At 35.8% G+C, this 15,853-nt stretch overlaps 1 protein-coding gene across 2 annotated transcripts in view; it reads right to left on the bottom strand.

Moving 5' to 3' along the window:
* The window catches only part of LOC149807097 (valine--tRNA ligase-like), a 90,571-nt gene that overhangs the window by 54,024 nt on the left and 20,694 nt on the right, over window positions 1–15,853 (bottom strand). For both annotated transcript variants that reach the window (XM_089961934.1, XM_089961942.1), the window contains exons 4-6: window positions 13,791–13,915; window positions 10,426–10,590; window positions 2,158–2,239 (exon numbers count right to left, since the gene is read on the bottom strand). In XM_089961934.1, coding sequence (XP_089818060.1) covers window positions 2,158–2,239; window positions 10,426–10,590; window positions 13,791–13,915 — 372 coding nt within the window. The remainder of the gene's footprint in view (window positions 1–2,157; window positions 2,240–10,425; window positions 10,591–13,790; window positions 13,916–15,853) is intronic.

Genomic DNA, 15,853 nt, shown 5'->3' with positions numbered 1-15,853 from the left:
GCCAACTTCTACTCAAAGCGCTAATAGGAAGAAGTAGCTATTTGTGTTACTGTGGCTTTTATGTGAGAGTTATCACTGGTAGCACCACTAAGAGAAAACTCTCCTTTTCTCCTCATAAGCATTCAAGGTGGAAAGCCTTCTGACCAGAGGAATTCTATCAACTAGCTAATTGCAAAAATGTCTTTCTATTCTTTAGTACCAATCAGGTATGCAGGTTCAACATTTCTGGGTGGAGACTGAAAATCTGCATGAGTGGTTGTTTCACCAAGCAAGAAGAAAAGATTTTCTGGAAATCTCCACCACTAGATTCAAGAGGTCATTTCTCACTGATTCTTCCTACTTTAGAGAACAACTATGATTTGTTTGCATTCTTGTTTCCCTCATTTTCTAAATGACTTAAGAAGGAAGAGGTGTTGGGGAAAAGGCATATGTCAATTGCCCTGGGTTTGTCATGTGGAACTGGAGAGATGAACCTTGGTGTTCCACCTTGTTGCAAATAGGTCCACAAGAGGCCAATTCTAGCCAATCACAGATCTGACTGAACACCATGGGATGAGTGGATCATAGTGTGTGAATCAATTGGTTCCACATACAGTGTCTGTTAGTACATTGAGCCTGCCTGGGATTTGGCAGACTTGAATGTGGATAAGTTGAGGATGAGAAAATCCCAAACAATGCAGATATCCCTTGCCATAACTCATTCAGCCCCAATCCCGCCTGTAGGCGTGATGAGGTTGTACCCTATTTCCGAGCTCTGCAGCATCAAGGTCATTTAAGATACAGCAAAGTGGGTGGTAAATTCCAAAAAAAGCAGACATATATAGCTCTATAATGATACCAAATAATCTGGAAGCTCTAGTTACACTACATAATACAGAGGGAAAAATCTCATTTTTTGGACCCGCTTTTTTTCCACCCAAAATTCACTCGTGATCAGAATGCAGTTTTGTGTCCGGATTTGAGACCTTTTGGTCTCAGATCTAAGGCAGACCGGTCTGAACTGCACACAGACAGGTAAACCTTTGCAAAAACTAGGATAAGGTGGGTATTTGGAATAAAGAGTGGTCTCCATACAAAAATGATGGGTCCATTAAGCGAAAAAAAAAGGGAAAAAACAAAACCTAACTCTTATCCTTCTGCACAGGTGCAAGCAAAACAACCAATGGAAAATGATGTTTCTAACACAACTAGGCATTAGTCTCATGGCAAATCTCTTGAAGGTCAATGTATTATAATGTATTCAGAAATAGTTCCCAAAATGTCTTTCCTACTTTTATTTCAGGCAAAAACTACAAAAAACTCCAGGGCCAAATGAGTTAAGAGATAACTGATGACAGCTGAGTTTTCAGAAAGAATACCCGATAGCTCATCTGGTCATCCATGAATGGCATTTACTATGACTTTCATCACCAGAAGGCTGGTATACATGAAGCACCCCTGAAGGGATCAAACCCACTTCTTGAAAAGTGAGTACAAGATGGGAACCCCAGGCAGTCATTTTGTGGTCTGTACAGAGTGATTTCCAGCAGTTGATCCTGTTGAGAGAGGCAAGGTGTAAGCCAAGTGGTCCTCCCATTTGCTCAGACAAGTTCTCATGTAGTCCAAAACACTGATCATTTGGTCTAATCAGCAAAGTTTCAGCTTCAAATGGGATAAAAAGATTATCTGCAGGGGTTCCATGAACATGTGACCCAAACAAGATTCATGGCTGCAATAAGACCCAAGATACAAAGAAATTCCTGGGCTGAAATTCAATTCTCTAACCAAATGGTTAACACCACCAAGATGATCTTCAAATCAAATTACTGTGAAGTAGATGCAGTGAATGACCATAGATGACAATGAAAATTACTGAAATCTTATTTTCAGGAATAAATGATAATTTACTCGTATAACAAATACAAAAAAAAGTAAAGTACTGAAATGAATTATTACTACAGACCATTTGGGTAGGTAATTAAAATGACCATTAGGGTAGGCAATTAAGATGACCATTAGGGTAGGCAATAAAGATGACCTTTAGGGCAGGCAATTAAGATAATTAAGAGTGCACAGATTAGCTAATAATATGAAGTGCAAAATATTCATCTACGATGATAGAATGACATTCAAGGAGAAAACAAATGGAAAGAACTTTCCTGTGATGTGGGCACTTACTGGATCCATGGTAAAGCAGGCTCTGTCCCAGTCATAGGAGCCTCCCACTTTCTTCAACTGGTGATATATCCTATCTCCCTTCCTGAAATATTAAGCAATCACAAACTTAACATGACAAACGTAATGGAAAAGCTGTCCTGGCTATTTATTACACAACCTGGTCCCTCTAAACACCCCTTCTTAATCTAACCATTCGTAAGGTTTAAACATCAGTAAAGTCCCTCTGGCCATATTTAATAGGTTAAAGCCATAAACAGTTTTGCAAGAATAGAACACGCATCTTAACACATGGTATCACATAGTTTTTCTCTGCAAACTGTGCATATGGATAATTGAGAAGTCAACCTTCAACTCAGAAAACTCATACTCATTTGTATAAGTAGTAACTTTATCTGGTTTATCACAAGATATATATAACAAAAAATGATTTACTCTGAAACTTGTCAAAGTAATAACCACAATATAAATGACATATGATAACTGAAAAAACAAAATTAATAATCCCATCTTCTAATTTCATTTTCATTTTCAATCTTCACACAAAAACATTTGTTTACTACAGGTAAATGTTTGTGATGTCTCTGGTGTCCATTATTGAGAAATTTAATTATATTCTGTGCACCTTTATATTTACTTTCTTTCACTTATTTGTATAATTCTCTTATGCACTGTATATAAGGTACCTTTCTACAATGCATTTCACCTTCCTTCTACCTTTTCCTAATTTAAAACTGAATTTGAACCTTAAATGATAAAAATAATGACATATTTGAACAAATGGGACTGGCACACCAATCTGGCTTACATAACTTAACAGCTTATCATTTCTCAAGAACATAAGCCTATGTTAACTATCTCCCAACCTTTATACTATGATCATTGCATATATTTTACTATGGTGCGAAAACAATTCTTTCAAAAGATGATGGCATAACTAATACGCATCCATCTCATTCATAACCAAACTTATTCAAGCTTATAATAATACAAACCTGTTTGCCACATTTTATTGAAATCAGGTAAAAAAATAATGCCCAATGAGAGGTAACAAGTTCAGCCAAGCTGAAGCAAAATCACATAATTATTATGCATAGATCGCACTGGTACAGAAAATGTCTAAGATGTGATGAGCTTATAGTCCAAGTATGAGCTCCTGAGGTAATAAGCTCAGCAAATCAATACAAAATGACCCAACACATACGAGTGGATCTTGCTCATAATAGAACTTCTTGATGATTAGACTATTTAAATAGTCTGACCTTAGTCTCATCAGAAAAAAAAACATTTAAATTTTGACAAGCCAAGGTATTCAAATGCAAGATCATCTCATTAATATGCAACGGTCTTGCTTGAAACAAAATCAACATCTTGATGATATTAGCCTGGTTTCCAAGTCTGATCAAAATCAGGTCAGAAATACAGTCTCCCAAGTGACAAGAAGCTCTACCAATCACATGCAAGATCACCTCATTAATATGTGTAAATATCGTTCATAATAAAACTAATAGGACATCTTGATGATATGCACCTATTTACCAAGTCGGATCAAAATTGGGAAAGAAATTATAAGTGGTAAAATAGCATAATTTGCACATATAAAATGTGATTTATAAAATACATGCCTGAATTACAGCACATATTGAAAAGAAACATTTTTACTACTAACCTGGTTCTGTAGCGGGTAAAACTTCTTGTCAAAAAGGGCAAAATCCATATGGATTAGAACCAGAATACCAATACAAAATATACTGAAAAATTATTTCAATTCAGCCCTTACTTCAACTAGTCTACTTGTGTAACATTTGCTGAATGATCGTGAACTGGAATCCTGCAATGATCATGGTGAGGTGCGCAGAGTGCTGATTTATATTACTCTCATATTCTTCTTTTAACTTTTGCTAAACAATGTTTTGTCCCTTTTTCTGATCTGATATGTTTTGAAGTTTGAAAAGATCCATCTGCTCTAACATTTTCCGTCACACAACATCCACAATTCACACCATAAAGCATTTCACTTAACATATGGTGTGATTATCTTTAAAATATACTGACTGGTTCACTAACTAACCAGCATATCAATAAAATGAATCCAGTACGCAAAGTTCATGTTGGGAAAATCTGTCTGTTTTCTTGGAATGGTGTCATATACAGTTGCTATAAATAGCAAATAAAGTGATCTTACACTATTCTTATGCAGCAGTCACCCTTTTAAGTATATTCTCAAATCTATACAAGTGAAATTAAACAGATGATAATAAAAATGACAAAAACAAATTTGTATTGCTTTATTTTTATTTTGTTTAACTTAACAGAAAAGCGTAATAAATATGAAGTTTAGCAGAAAATGTAATTTGGTGAAAACGATTGTAACGATTATGCCAAACATAGTCCATAGATTGGTTAATATGAATGGATCACACTTGTCATGCACTCATCTGAGATCTTGGTAATATAAGCTAATCAATCAGAACATATTTTTTTATCTCCTTCTGATGCAAATCAAATATCTTTTACTCTCTGGAAGAGACTCAGATGTAACTGCACAGGTACAGTTTACTAACCAGATTGTTTGTAGTTTGGTAGCCAAACATCCATATAGATGTGCGAAGAATAGATCCTCATTAAAGTCAAGCGCTGAAAATATCACCAATGTCTCAACAATTAATGAAATTCCCGCACTTTTATTATTCCTGGAACTTTATAATGAAAAAATTTACAATACCATCTGGTTTCAACAGCCTCCAACTATTATTTACATTGCCATTAGCGATCTAGTTGCTATGATGTCAACACAGCCATTATGACATAATAATAACCATGGGCTTGAGAGAAGTTCAAAACTGTCACTATTGGCCCCCAAGGTATTTTTCTAGCATGCAATCGAAAAGGCAAAGTATGTTCTGATTGATCAGCTTTTACAGTAAAATCTATTTCAGCAAATTCTGCTATAAGCTACCACCTGTAATGAATGACCCAGTTCATCATGCACTGATGCAATTCATATTCCATAATGCCAGCAGTCCATGCTTACTTGAAATAGAAATGATTCATGTATTTTAGTGATAAATCATTTTTTTATATGAATGCATGTAATATTTTTTAAAAAAAATTTGAATAAAGAACAAAATACATGTAGAATAATTTTTCAACTTCAGCCCAGTTGAATTTCAACCATGAAATATGGCTCTCCTGCACAGAACTATGAGAGACTACCTGTCTTGGGTGAACCATGTTTTGTTGTCAGAACTGATGATCTCCCATGATATGTAATCCAAAATTGATAAATGCTGGACTAGAAATATGACCTCCAGAGTGGTAACGAGCTGAACCAATCAAATGCATGATGACCTCATTAATATGCATGGATTTCAATCTCTACCAAACTCATCCAAGATCCAGATGATACAAAACCTAGACCATGGATCAATTACTTCCACACAGTTACTTAGGAAATTTGTATTACAGTTACAGTTAACAAATATTCACTTTGGGAAAAGTAATTAACTAAATTACATTATATCCTGAACTTAATTACTTTATCGATTTGTTATTAAAATTTTAAAATAACTTCATAGATTGTTGCTGTTGTTATAGGGTTTAATGCCATTTTTCAGCACAAGATAGGTTATACATGGCAGCTAGTATTAATGGTGAAAGAAGTAAACATCATATATTATTCAATGTATTATGCATTTCAAGAGTGACAGCATTATATAACAGTCAAAGACAAAAGATACAATTTGATTAAAAATAACATACAGATACTTTCAATTACACATACAATACCACTAAACTACTTATTACTTCATTCATTGTTTTGACTTTGTTGGTAATATGATATGAAATCAAAGAATTATTGACCAATACCATAAATCCTTTTAATTCCATTCAAGTATGATCCAGTATGACAAGGCCAAACAAAATGTGTTTTCTATTGCACTGGTTTTAAAATTAGGGTAGGAAGGCAGTTTTATTTTTTATATATACATTTCATACAAATCGTTTCTGCAATATGTCTGTCAAATGTGCGAAGATAAGACCCAGGTCTGATATGTGTCTCACAAGTGAAGTCAAAGTGGACATTCTCCTCTGGATGATCTGAAGGTTAAGATCGACATTAAAAATCTGACCCCAGAGCAACTGGATAAACTCAGACAAGCACTGGACAAATGGGACTGCATATTTTTCAAGGGGGCCCATAGACTTGGGAAAGACTGATCTCAACAAATATGAGATAATGTTTGATGACAATAAGCTTTTCAAACAGACATGCATGAGAATACCCTTGAAGATGCATAAGGAAGTGTGTCACCATCTTAAGGAAATGTTATATGATGATGCAATCAGAGAATCTTTGTCCTTACTCCTCTAATGTTGTGTTGGTCTGGAAATGTGATAACAGCCTAAGTTTCTGTACAGACTACAGGATCCTCAATGAAAAAACCTAGAAGGATGCTTACATGCTTCCACAGTTTGATGGTACTGTTGAGATCTTGCAGGGGCCACATTCTTCTCAAAGATGCACCTAAGATCAGGTTATGTTATGGGGTTTAACACCAATTTTCAGCAGAAGATAGGCTATACATGGTGGCCAGTATAAATGGTAGAGGAAGAACCAGAGAAAACCCAAGAAAGAACCACTGACTTACGACACTGGCCAAGCCCGAGACTCAGACCCATGCAGACAGAGGTGACATGGCAGTGATCGGGGCCCCTGGCAAGTCGAGATGGAGGAAGAACACAAGCAATACACAGCCTTCTCAATGGGTCGACTCAGCTTTTATTAGGCTAACCGCATCAGTTTGGCTTGTGCAATGCTGGGGCTACATTTAAATGTCTTATGGAGAAATACATGGGAGAAATGCACTTCAAGGAGTCTCTCCTTTTCATTGACGATATTCTCATTTTCTCCAAAATGTTCATTGAGCACATGGAACATTTCAAGACAGCATTCATACACTTACAGCAGCATGGTCACAAGCTGCAACTCTGTAAATGTGAGTTGTTCATGTCCTCATCATTTATCTGGGACTTGTTATATCTGAGGAGGGTATAAAGATTGACCCAGATAAAACCTCTGCCGATTGGACTTGGCAAACGCTCAAAACATTAAAGAGCTATGTCAGTTTTTAGGTTTCGCAGAGTACTATCAATGCTTTGTCAAGAACTTCTCACATATTGCACAGCTATTAAAGATTCTATTAGAAGGTCATAGCACGACCAAGGCATCTCGAAAGTCCAAAAGAAACAATAAGATCCTTGAACTTGTTGCGCTGCCCAAGAAACCACATTTGCAACTCTAACTGACAAGTTGACCTCTACCCAATTTTAGCATTTGCTGACTATACTCTGCATAGAGATGCTAGCAGTTCTGGTTTTGGTGCAGCCCTATATCAAGAACAAGATGGTGTGAAAGGGTCATTGTCTATGTGAGTCGTGGATTGAGACCCACTGAATGGCGTTATCCAGCAGATAAGCTCAAGATTTTGGCAATGAAATGGGCTGTGATGGATAAATTCCATGATTACCTTGTAGGTTCCTCCGTCAAGGTGGTCACAGACAGCAACCCAGTGACATACATCCTTTCAATGGCAGAACTTGACTCAAAAGGGCATAGATGGGTTGCAGCTCTAGCAAACTACAATTTTTCCATCAGATATAAAGCTGGCAAAAATAACACTGATGCTGACACTCTCTTGTGTTTGCCACAAATGTTACCCAACACGGTGGAAGCCATTTGCCATGCATCAACTGTCTCTGTACCCTTGATTGATTGTTGTTGTAGGGTTTAACGCCATTTTTCAGCACACGACAGGCTATACATGGCAGCCAGTATTAATAGTGGAGGAAGAACCTGGGAAATCCCCGGAAAGAACAACCAACCCTCGAGAAGCTACTGGCAAGTTTTCTCACATACCCACATTGGCCGAATCCGAGACTTGAACCTACGCAGGCAGAGGTGAGATGGCAATGATCTGTAATGGACAGCGCTTTAGACCACTCCGGGCCCCACCCTTGATTGAAAGTGTTTCAGATGATTTGATGTCTCATTCTGCTGATGAGGTGTTTTTGTATAAATGTTGTAATAACATCAAGTGAGACTGGGAAGAGTTCCATGATAAAACACTAGCCAAAATTATTGACCTCAAGAGTAAGGGATTTTGATCCAGGGAGAAGGATCTCCAGAGAAAATGCATTAGTGCAGAAATTTCTCTGTGAATGGAACCACATAGTAGTTGAAAATGGCATTCTCTACAGAACCAATTTTCTTGATGGAAAATCAATCAGACAGCCCAGAGTCATACAGGAGCCTAGCCTTGAAAGATATCCATAATGATATGGGCCATCAAGGCAAGAAGACGCCTCTGTGTTAGCTATGAAAAAGTTGTATTGGCCTAAACTGGAGAAGGACATGACGGTTTCACAAATGTACATTTATAATACAGACCACATGGGTCACAGATTTATCATAACCTTTATGCTAAACTATATGGTTTTGTAGCACATAATCCTGCAGGGGTAAATTGTGATGAGAAAAGATACAAAACGTGCACTCAACTTTTAAAGTGTTGGTATTATGATTTGGCTTGTTTGTCTGCCTTTTCAAAATTTAATTATGAAAGACCACTCAAATGTGGGGTTGTCCAGGATATCATCCAGCATATTCATTGGATTCATATTTAACATAACTGTTTGGTTCAAAATCACTCACTGGTATCTCCATTAACACTTTCCCAGCTCCTATAATCAGACAAACTTCCAACTTTATAAATAAATTGGCCTTATTACAAAGATCAGGAAGTATATGCCGAACAAGATGAACAATGCTGGGAATCAACCATTTTGGGTCTTCTAGATAGCCTTGACTATAAACACACATTTGTAAAACTTCCTTGATGCAAGTGACTGCTCCAGTGGCCTAGTGGTTAGAACATCTGCCTCTGAGGTGGGAAGTCGTGGGTTTAAACCCTGGTGGAGTCATATCATAGACTGATACAAATGGTAATAGCAGCTGCCTCACTTGGCGCTCAGTATCATGAGGTTACTGCTAGGACTGGTCGGCCTGGTGTCAGGATAATGTGACTGTGCAGGACATCAAACTACATGTCTGCGGCATGATGCCCCAGTGCCAGATATGACTATAAACTGTCACACTGCAGACATTGTAGCGATATGACTGAAATATTGTTAAAGCTACATTAAAAATCCAAATAATGCACACACACACCCACTCCCCTACCTTGATACAAGGTTCAAAATTCGAAATAATGCTTGTTATGGGCCCAATGTGCCAATCAAATTTAGTTTACAAACCATTCATGTCTGCTAAAGAACTCACATGTGTAAAAAGTTATTAAAAAATGCATTTTGCGACAAGTGCTACAATGTTTCTACCATTTCTACAAGCACTCTGAGGAATTAAGTTGTATACTGCTCTGATATTTAAGGCTTTTTAAGGCTAACATCAAGCAAGGTTAAATGTAGAGGTTTTTTTAGGCTAACAGCTAAATGTAATGCTTTTTGAGGTTGGCTGTGAAGGCTGTATAATGTACTAACTGATTCAAGTACTGGCTATAATTAGATGCACAAATCAATTTTGGAAGTTGTTTTTAAAAAAATTTAAAAACATTTTTTTTTTTTTTTTTTTACCATGGGCGAAAACAGTGTTAGGGTTGGCAATGAATAATAGGGACATTAGGTTGACCAGAAACACACATTTTTTTCTTTGGCCCAAACACGAAATAAAGTTACAATTTATTTTCTTTTGTAACTTTTGATTTTTGTGAACACTGCATGTCCTGTAGAATCACAATACATTGTTGAAATCTAATTATTATGAACATTACATGCCACGTAGAACCACAATACAAGGCTGAAATAAAACATCTAATTAGCATTACATTTCCAGTGGAACCACAATACATACTGAAATAAAACATCTAGTTAGCATTACATGCCTGTGGAACCACAATACATGCTGAAATAAATAATACAAATGTGGTTAATTACAAAACCATGTCAGGAAATTTGTGTTTAAAATGCCAAACCCTCCAAACTGAACTATATGCTGGTTTATATTTCAATTTTTTAAATTTAAAATCAGTTCAAGCTGTAAGGACATATTAAAAAGTTGTAATCATGTAATCTTGATTAAGTGATTAAATTACAATTAGTTTAATTTAAAAAATGTTTTATTTCAATTAGGGCTATACTATAAGCTCACTCAGCATACAGCTAAGTGAGCTAAAACTTATGAATTTTACATACTCTTCTTTCCACTTCCAAACTTCATTCACAAATTCCTCTCGACCTAGATCATGCCGTGTCAGTTTCCTCTCCTTCCACAATTTCTTCTCCACCACTACTTGTGTAGCAATCCCCGCATGGTCACAGCCTGGGTTCCACAATACCACTTTCCCTTTCATGCGGTGCCTGTGAAAAGAAATGTCTGTTCAAAGCTAGCAATGTATAGTTAAACCTTCCAGTTAGGACCCCTGATCTGACTGGGAAAAGGCGGCCTTTATTAGGAGATTATATGATTTAGGCTGATGCATTTTCTCTCTTACCAGCCATAATACTCACTTTTACTACTTTAAATACCATGCAAGTCAGATCCAACTGCAAATGACACAAATGTTATGCTCAGGAATATCAAGATAACTGTTATTTATTCAAATGATTTGTCAAATGAACAGCATAGACACATTATACAAAAAAAGGTCTGTGTCTATGCTGTATGAAGATTGATTTGGCTGACATGCAAATGTATACTGTATAAAATGGAACTAAAGTGATGTCTTTGCTATTGAGAAGTGGATGTTATTAGGCTGACAGTTACAATGAGAAGTTTTGCTGTAATATATTCCTGTAATGTAATAGTGCCAAACTAGAACTGAATTTCAATACAGTATTTATAGGTTACTGCATTTGTATGGGAAAATATGAACAAGTTTTTTGGATGAATATGCTGCATGACCTGATGACTTTTAGCGCCAAATACCTCCAGACTGGTTCTGTACCAGATATGAATTAGAACGAAGAATCTTCAAGCAATGATTAAAAATTAGAACACCAGTCTGTTCTCTCCTAACTAAGCCATACAGCTGCTATAAATAGAAACCAAGGTCAAACATTTGAAAGTAGAAACCAGCATGTTTCTTGGAAATAGGGCAGCTGCTATAAATAGAACATAATACTGTTATGAAAGTGCACGCAAGTCTAAGAACAAGCGTACTCTTATGTCGTAGTTACATAGAAGCCGTCTTTTCTGTCTGTGGGATTAATGGGATGTTAATAAAATTGAGAAAACAAATTATTAATTCCTTTGGGAGTTGGATATACCAAAAAGGCGTAATACGTAATTTTGTGCAAAAAAAGCATAATGATTACGCCAAAAGCATAATGGTTGGCATGTATGCATAGTGTCATCAGTTTTCTCAGGTATCAATTTTGTAGATGTTATTGGTGCCCGAAGGCTAATCGGATTACATGTACTTTCCCTTTTGTATGGATTAAAATTTGAGTCTTTCTTGGCTTTATGGAATAAATGTGGCTTCTCGTGAGGCATAAATGATATAATATTAACCTTAGGGGTACATGTACTTTAGTCAACACTTCTTTCAGTAACGAAAACCTGATATCGGGAAACAGAAATCGGATTACATAACACACGCTATGAATAAAATACTGGTTCTGGATACATATTAAAATAAAATGTGGCCACTTGTGAGGGGTAAATTTTATATTATTGCCCTAATATGCTTGCAACTGGTCGCGTTAGCCAGGTGGCTTTTCATGGGGGTACTTCAAAACACAAACTCGTCGGTGCCAATGGATTCTGGCCATAATGAGCGGGTGGCCACTGGTCAGTGGGGCCGTTCAAGAGGGGGACTACTGTACTTTAATAACCAATTAATTTAGTGTTGTTGGCTGTGTCTTCTCTCTTTGTTGTTGCATGCAAGTGATTCATATTGACAGATATTTGATTTGTGCTCATACAGGTGATATAATCTTAATATAACTCCCTGTCTGTTTGTACCCCACTACTGATATAAAAAATGAAAAGTATAAATGAGATTAAAACATACACAGAACTTAGTTCATTCACTGATTTATAATGGCAAACCTAACAACATTATTGTCTGAATGTTTCATACCAAACAAAAGTTTTCAGTGTAAAATATGACACTGCTCGCCTGTCATTTCCTGCTCCTGGACAAGTCCATTTTCAGCAAAGGGGTGGCTGCATGACTGCACATGTATGTACATAGAAGGTGTATACTATGTTTTCTGCTTCCAATATTTAGAATGTCGAATCAAGCAAAGGAAATGAATTACAATATCAAATTTGCCTTTTATGTAGATTTAAGAAGCGGTGTAATTTCTATGTACATGTGTGCAAAGGAATATAACTCTCAACTCACATTCTTATGGTAAGTTACAAAATATTCCAGCATTTACAGAATAGGAATAACTATGTCATGATGAGGAAAACAGACTTATCATAGTATGCAATAAGGTTAGCATGGAAACTCCATTAAGCATGAAACGTGCCAAAGATGACAGTATTAGGGCCACTCTTGTCACACTAAGGTTAGATATTAACGATTAACATCAACAATATTCATTATTGAAATCAATAGAGGGGTCCAAGCAAATGAGGATTTACGCAAAAACTATAGTATTCTTTACATCACTGAAATGACTGCCATTTGTTGTTAGCATAGTTTTTATCTTCTACGATCTTTATCTGGGGTATTTGTAGAGGTCAATCCACAAAACTGAATACCTAAAAATATGCAAATTTTGACAAGCAAAACCATGAAAATTAAAATCTACAAAAATTATACAACAGTATGACAATTCTCAATTTAGTATCTGTTAATATTCATTCTCTTGCCTAATAGGTCTATTTTTCTTTTTACTGCAAACTGATGATGGAAAAGGTACATCATCTTGATTCAGTGTTTCTGAAAACTGAGTTGTTGTTGTGATTTGGATTTTTAACGTAGCTTTAACAATGTTTCAGTCATATCACTATGATGTCTACAGTGTGGCAGTTTATAGTGATGTCTAGCACTGGGGCATCACACTGCAGACATGTAGCATGATGTCCCACCCAGTCACATTATCCTGACACTAGACCAACCAGTAACCTAATAATAACCTCTTAATGCTGAACCCAAGCAAGGCAGCTGTTAGTACCATTTTTAGTAGTCTTTGGTATGACTCGGCTGGGGGATCAAACTCAAGACCTCCTGCATCTGAGGTGGGCGCTCTAACCACTAGGCCACTGGAGCAGTCTGAAAACTGAGGGTCCCGTGCTAATTATTGAGGTCCAAAGGATGCATAGTATTAGAACACTGAAGGTTGAAGACTTGCATTGGAAGGTCCTGGATGGACTGGAAATGCTTACAAAAAGCTATGGGTTTGAGTTTTCCACTTTTATACCAACATATGATTTAGTAGCAATCTCATGATATCATAACTTATTTACTGGTGACATAGAACAAATACTGATTTCTACACAAAATATCACAAAAGGGGAACAGGCATCATATCTCAAAACCTTGAAATTGAGTCAAGCATGGTTCAGTCTGTGTTTCAAAGGTAACCAAAATAAAAGGACTTACCATCGAACTATAGCATCTTGCACTGCTTCCGTCAAGGCATGGCCCAAATGCAGACTTCCTGTGACATTGGGAGGGGGGATCACTATGATAAACTTCTCACGAGAAGGATCTCTAAAATCTTCTCCCTGTTATTAATTAATTGACCAATAATAATTTAAGTTAGTAATAAATCATCAATTCACTTACATATAACTTGTTTTTATTTACGTATTTTTTAATCAAAAGTGGTTCAATTTAAAAAAAAAAACATAACCCACATATTTTAAATTACTTAACATTCATTTATCTAAGTAATTAAAACTTGGTACTTTTTTCTGATAATTGCATTTTTCTGATAAATATATTGGAAATTATTTTTTATATTGTATGTTATATTAATGTGACAAAGTCAATTTTCAACTCCAAATATCTTTAACATGAAATTCACTGATCTAATACAAAATGTACACTTTTTATGTCACAGTCAGGTAAGTGAATTTTCATTGCCAAAACTTGTGTTTAATGTTTGGCATTAAGATGTAAAAGGTAATCTTCAAGCCTGTATAATTTAGCAATATTTTTGTGAGAAAAAGAAGAAAATCACCAAGTTTCAAGGAAGGACAGAATACAAGTAACGATATGATGGCTTATTACAGCCAATGATATTTTAAGTTTCTGACTTATATGCTGTATTTTTTCTTTTCTATGCCTTCTCATTCTGTTAATTTCTTTCACAAATGAATAGTATTTCCTTTCTTCTCTATCTGTTCACCGATTCTTATGTATTTTCTAATTTTACAAGCATTCAACATATAATGTAAACATTATTTATGATATCTCACAGGGGAATGGGATTTTCAGTTTTATAAAGAGAAACCTTATATCAAAATTTATATTTAATTTTTGCAAAATGTTTATGTTCATGTCAATCTTGATATATGTGTCAGTAATGTAGTAAACAACCTTTTTACCATACAATTAAAGTGTCAACGTACATGTACATCACAGAAAGTGTGTGTGTGTGATTTGGATTTTTAACAATTTTTCAGTCATATCACTACGATGTCTGCAGTGTGACAGTTTTATAGTGATGTCTACCACTGGGGCATCTTGCCGCAGAAATGTAGCATGATGTCCCACCCAATTACATAATCCTGACACCAGGCCGACCAGTCCTAACACAAACCTTTTGATGCTGAGCGCCAAGTGAGGCAGCTGTTTGTACCATTTTTGTAAGTCTGTGGTATGATTAGACTGGGAATCGAACCCACTACCTCCCGCATCCAAGGCAGATGCTCTAACCACTAGGCCACCGGAGCAGTCATCACAGACAGAAATGGTTAATAGTCACCCTGAGCTCATAGGTAGTCTAATATCCTTTACACTAAGTGGGATCACAGTGGTTCATTGTAGCAGAGTTTGACTCTTAACTTTTTTAAGCAGAAAGCCCACAGGACTTCATGCTTTTGAAAACCGGTGGTCATTCTGATTCATATAAGATCCTTCTCATTTATGGTTATACTTAATGAAAAAATATGTAATCTATATAATAAAATAAAACACACATATACAAAATTGTTATTTAATTACAGTTTACATTAAATTCATCAACACTGTCTGCCTCAAGTACATTGTTTGTACCAATAAAATGTAAACCTAAGATGAAACAATAAATTACTGAATTAACAAAATTAAATAAACTAGAGCAGATCTGAAGTTAAATTGGCAGTTTATAAGTTTAAGATACATAAGTGGTATAAATAGAAATTTAAATTGTTGGTCTAAAAATTTACAATTCTATAAACGGAATGTATCTAAATATAAATGTCTGGATTAATAGTTTAAATTTCTGGTTTATAGTTTAAATGTCACGTTTAATAGTTTAAATTCAATAACAGAAAATGAAAGTTAATAATATTTATTTTGCACTCAAAAGATGAATTAAAATATATAATACCTGCCTCTAGACTGACTGGAGGAAATGATAAGGTCCTGTTCTGACCTAATAGGTTCAGCAATAGGCCTGATAACCTTTTGACAATATTTGTCCGTCAGGTAGATACTGCCTATTTCCAAACCTTTTG

The sequence above is a fragment of the Sinohyriopsis cumingii genome, chromosome 1, assembly GCF_028554795.1.
Source record: "Sinohyriopsis cumingii isolate HCF-2022 chromosome 1, ASM2855479v2, whole genome shotgun sequence".
NCBI lineage: Eukaryota > Metazoa > Mollusca > Bivalvia > Unionida > Unionidae > Sinohyriopsis > Sinohyriopsis cumingii.
The sequence above is the reverse complement of the archived record's forward strand: the minus strand, read 5'-3'. Positions and strand labels throughout refer to the sequence as shown.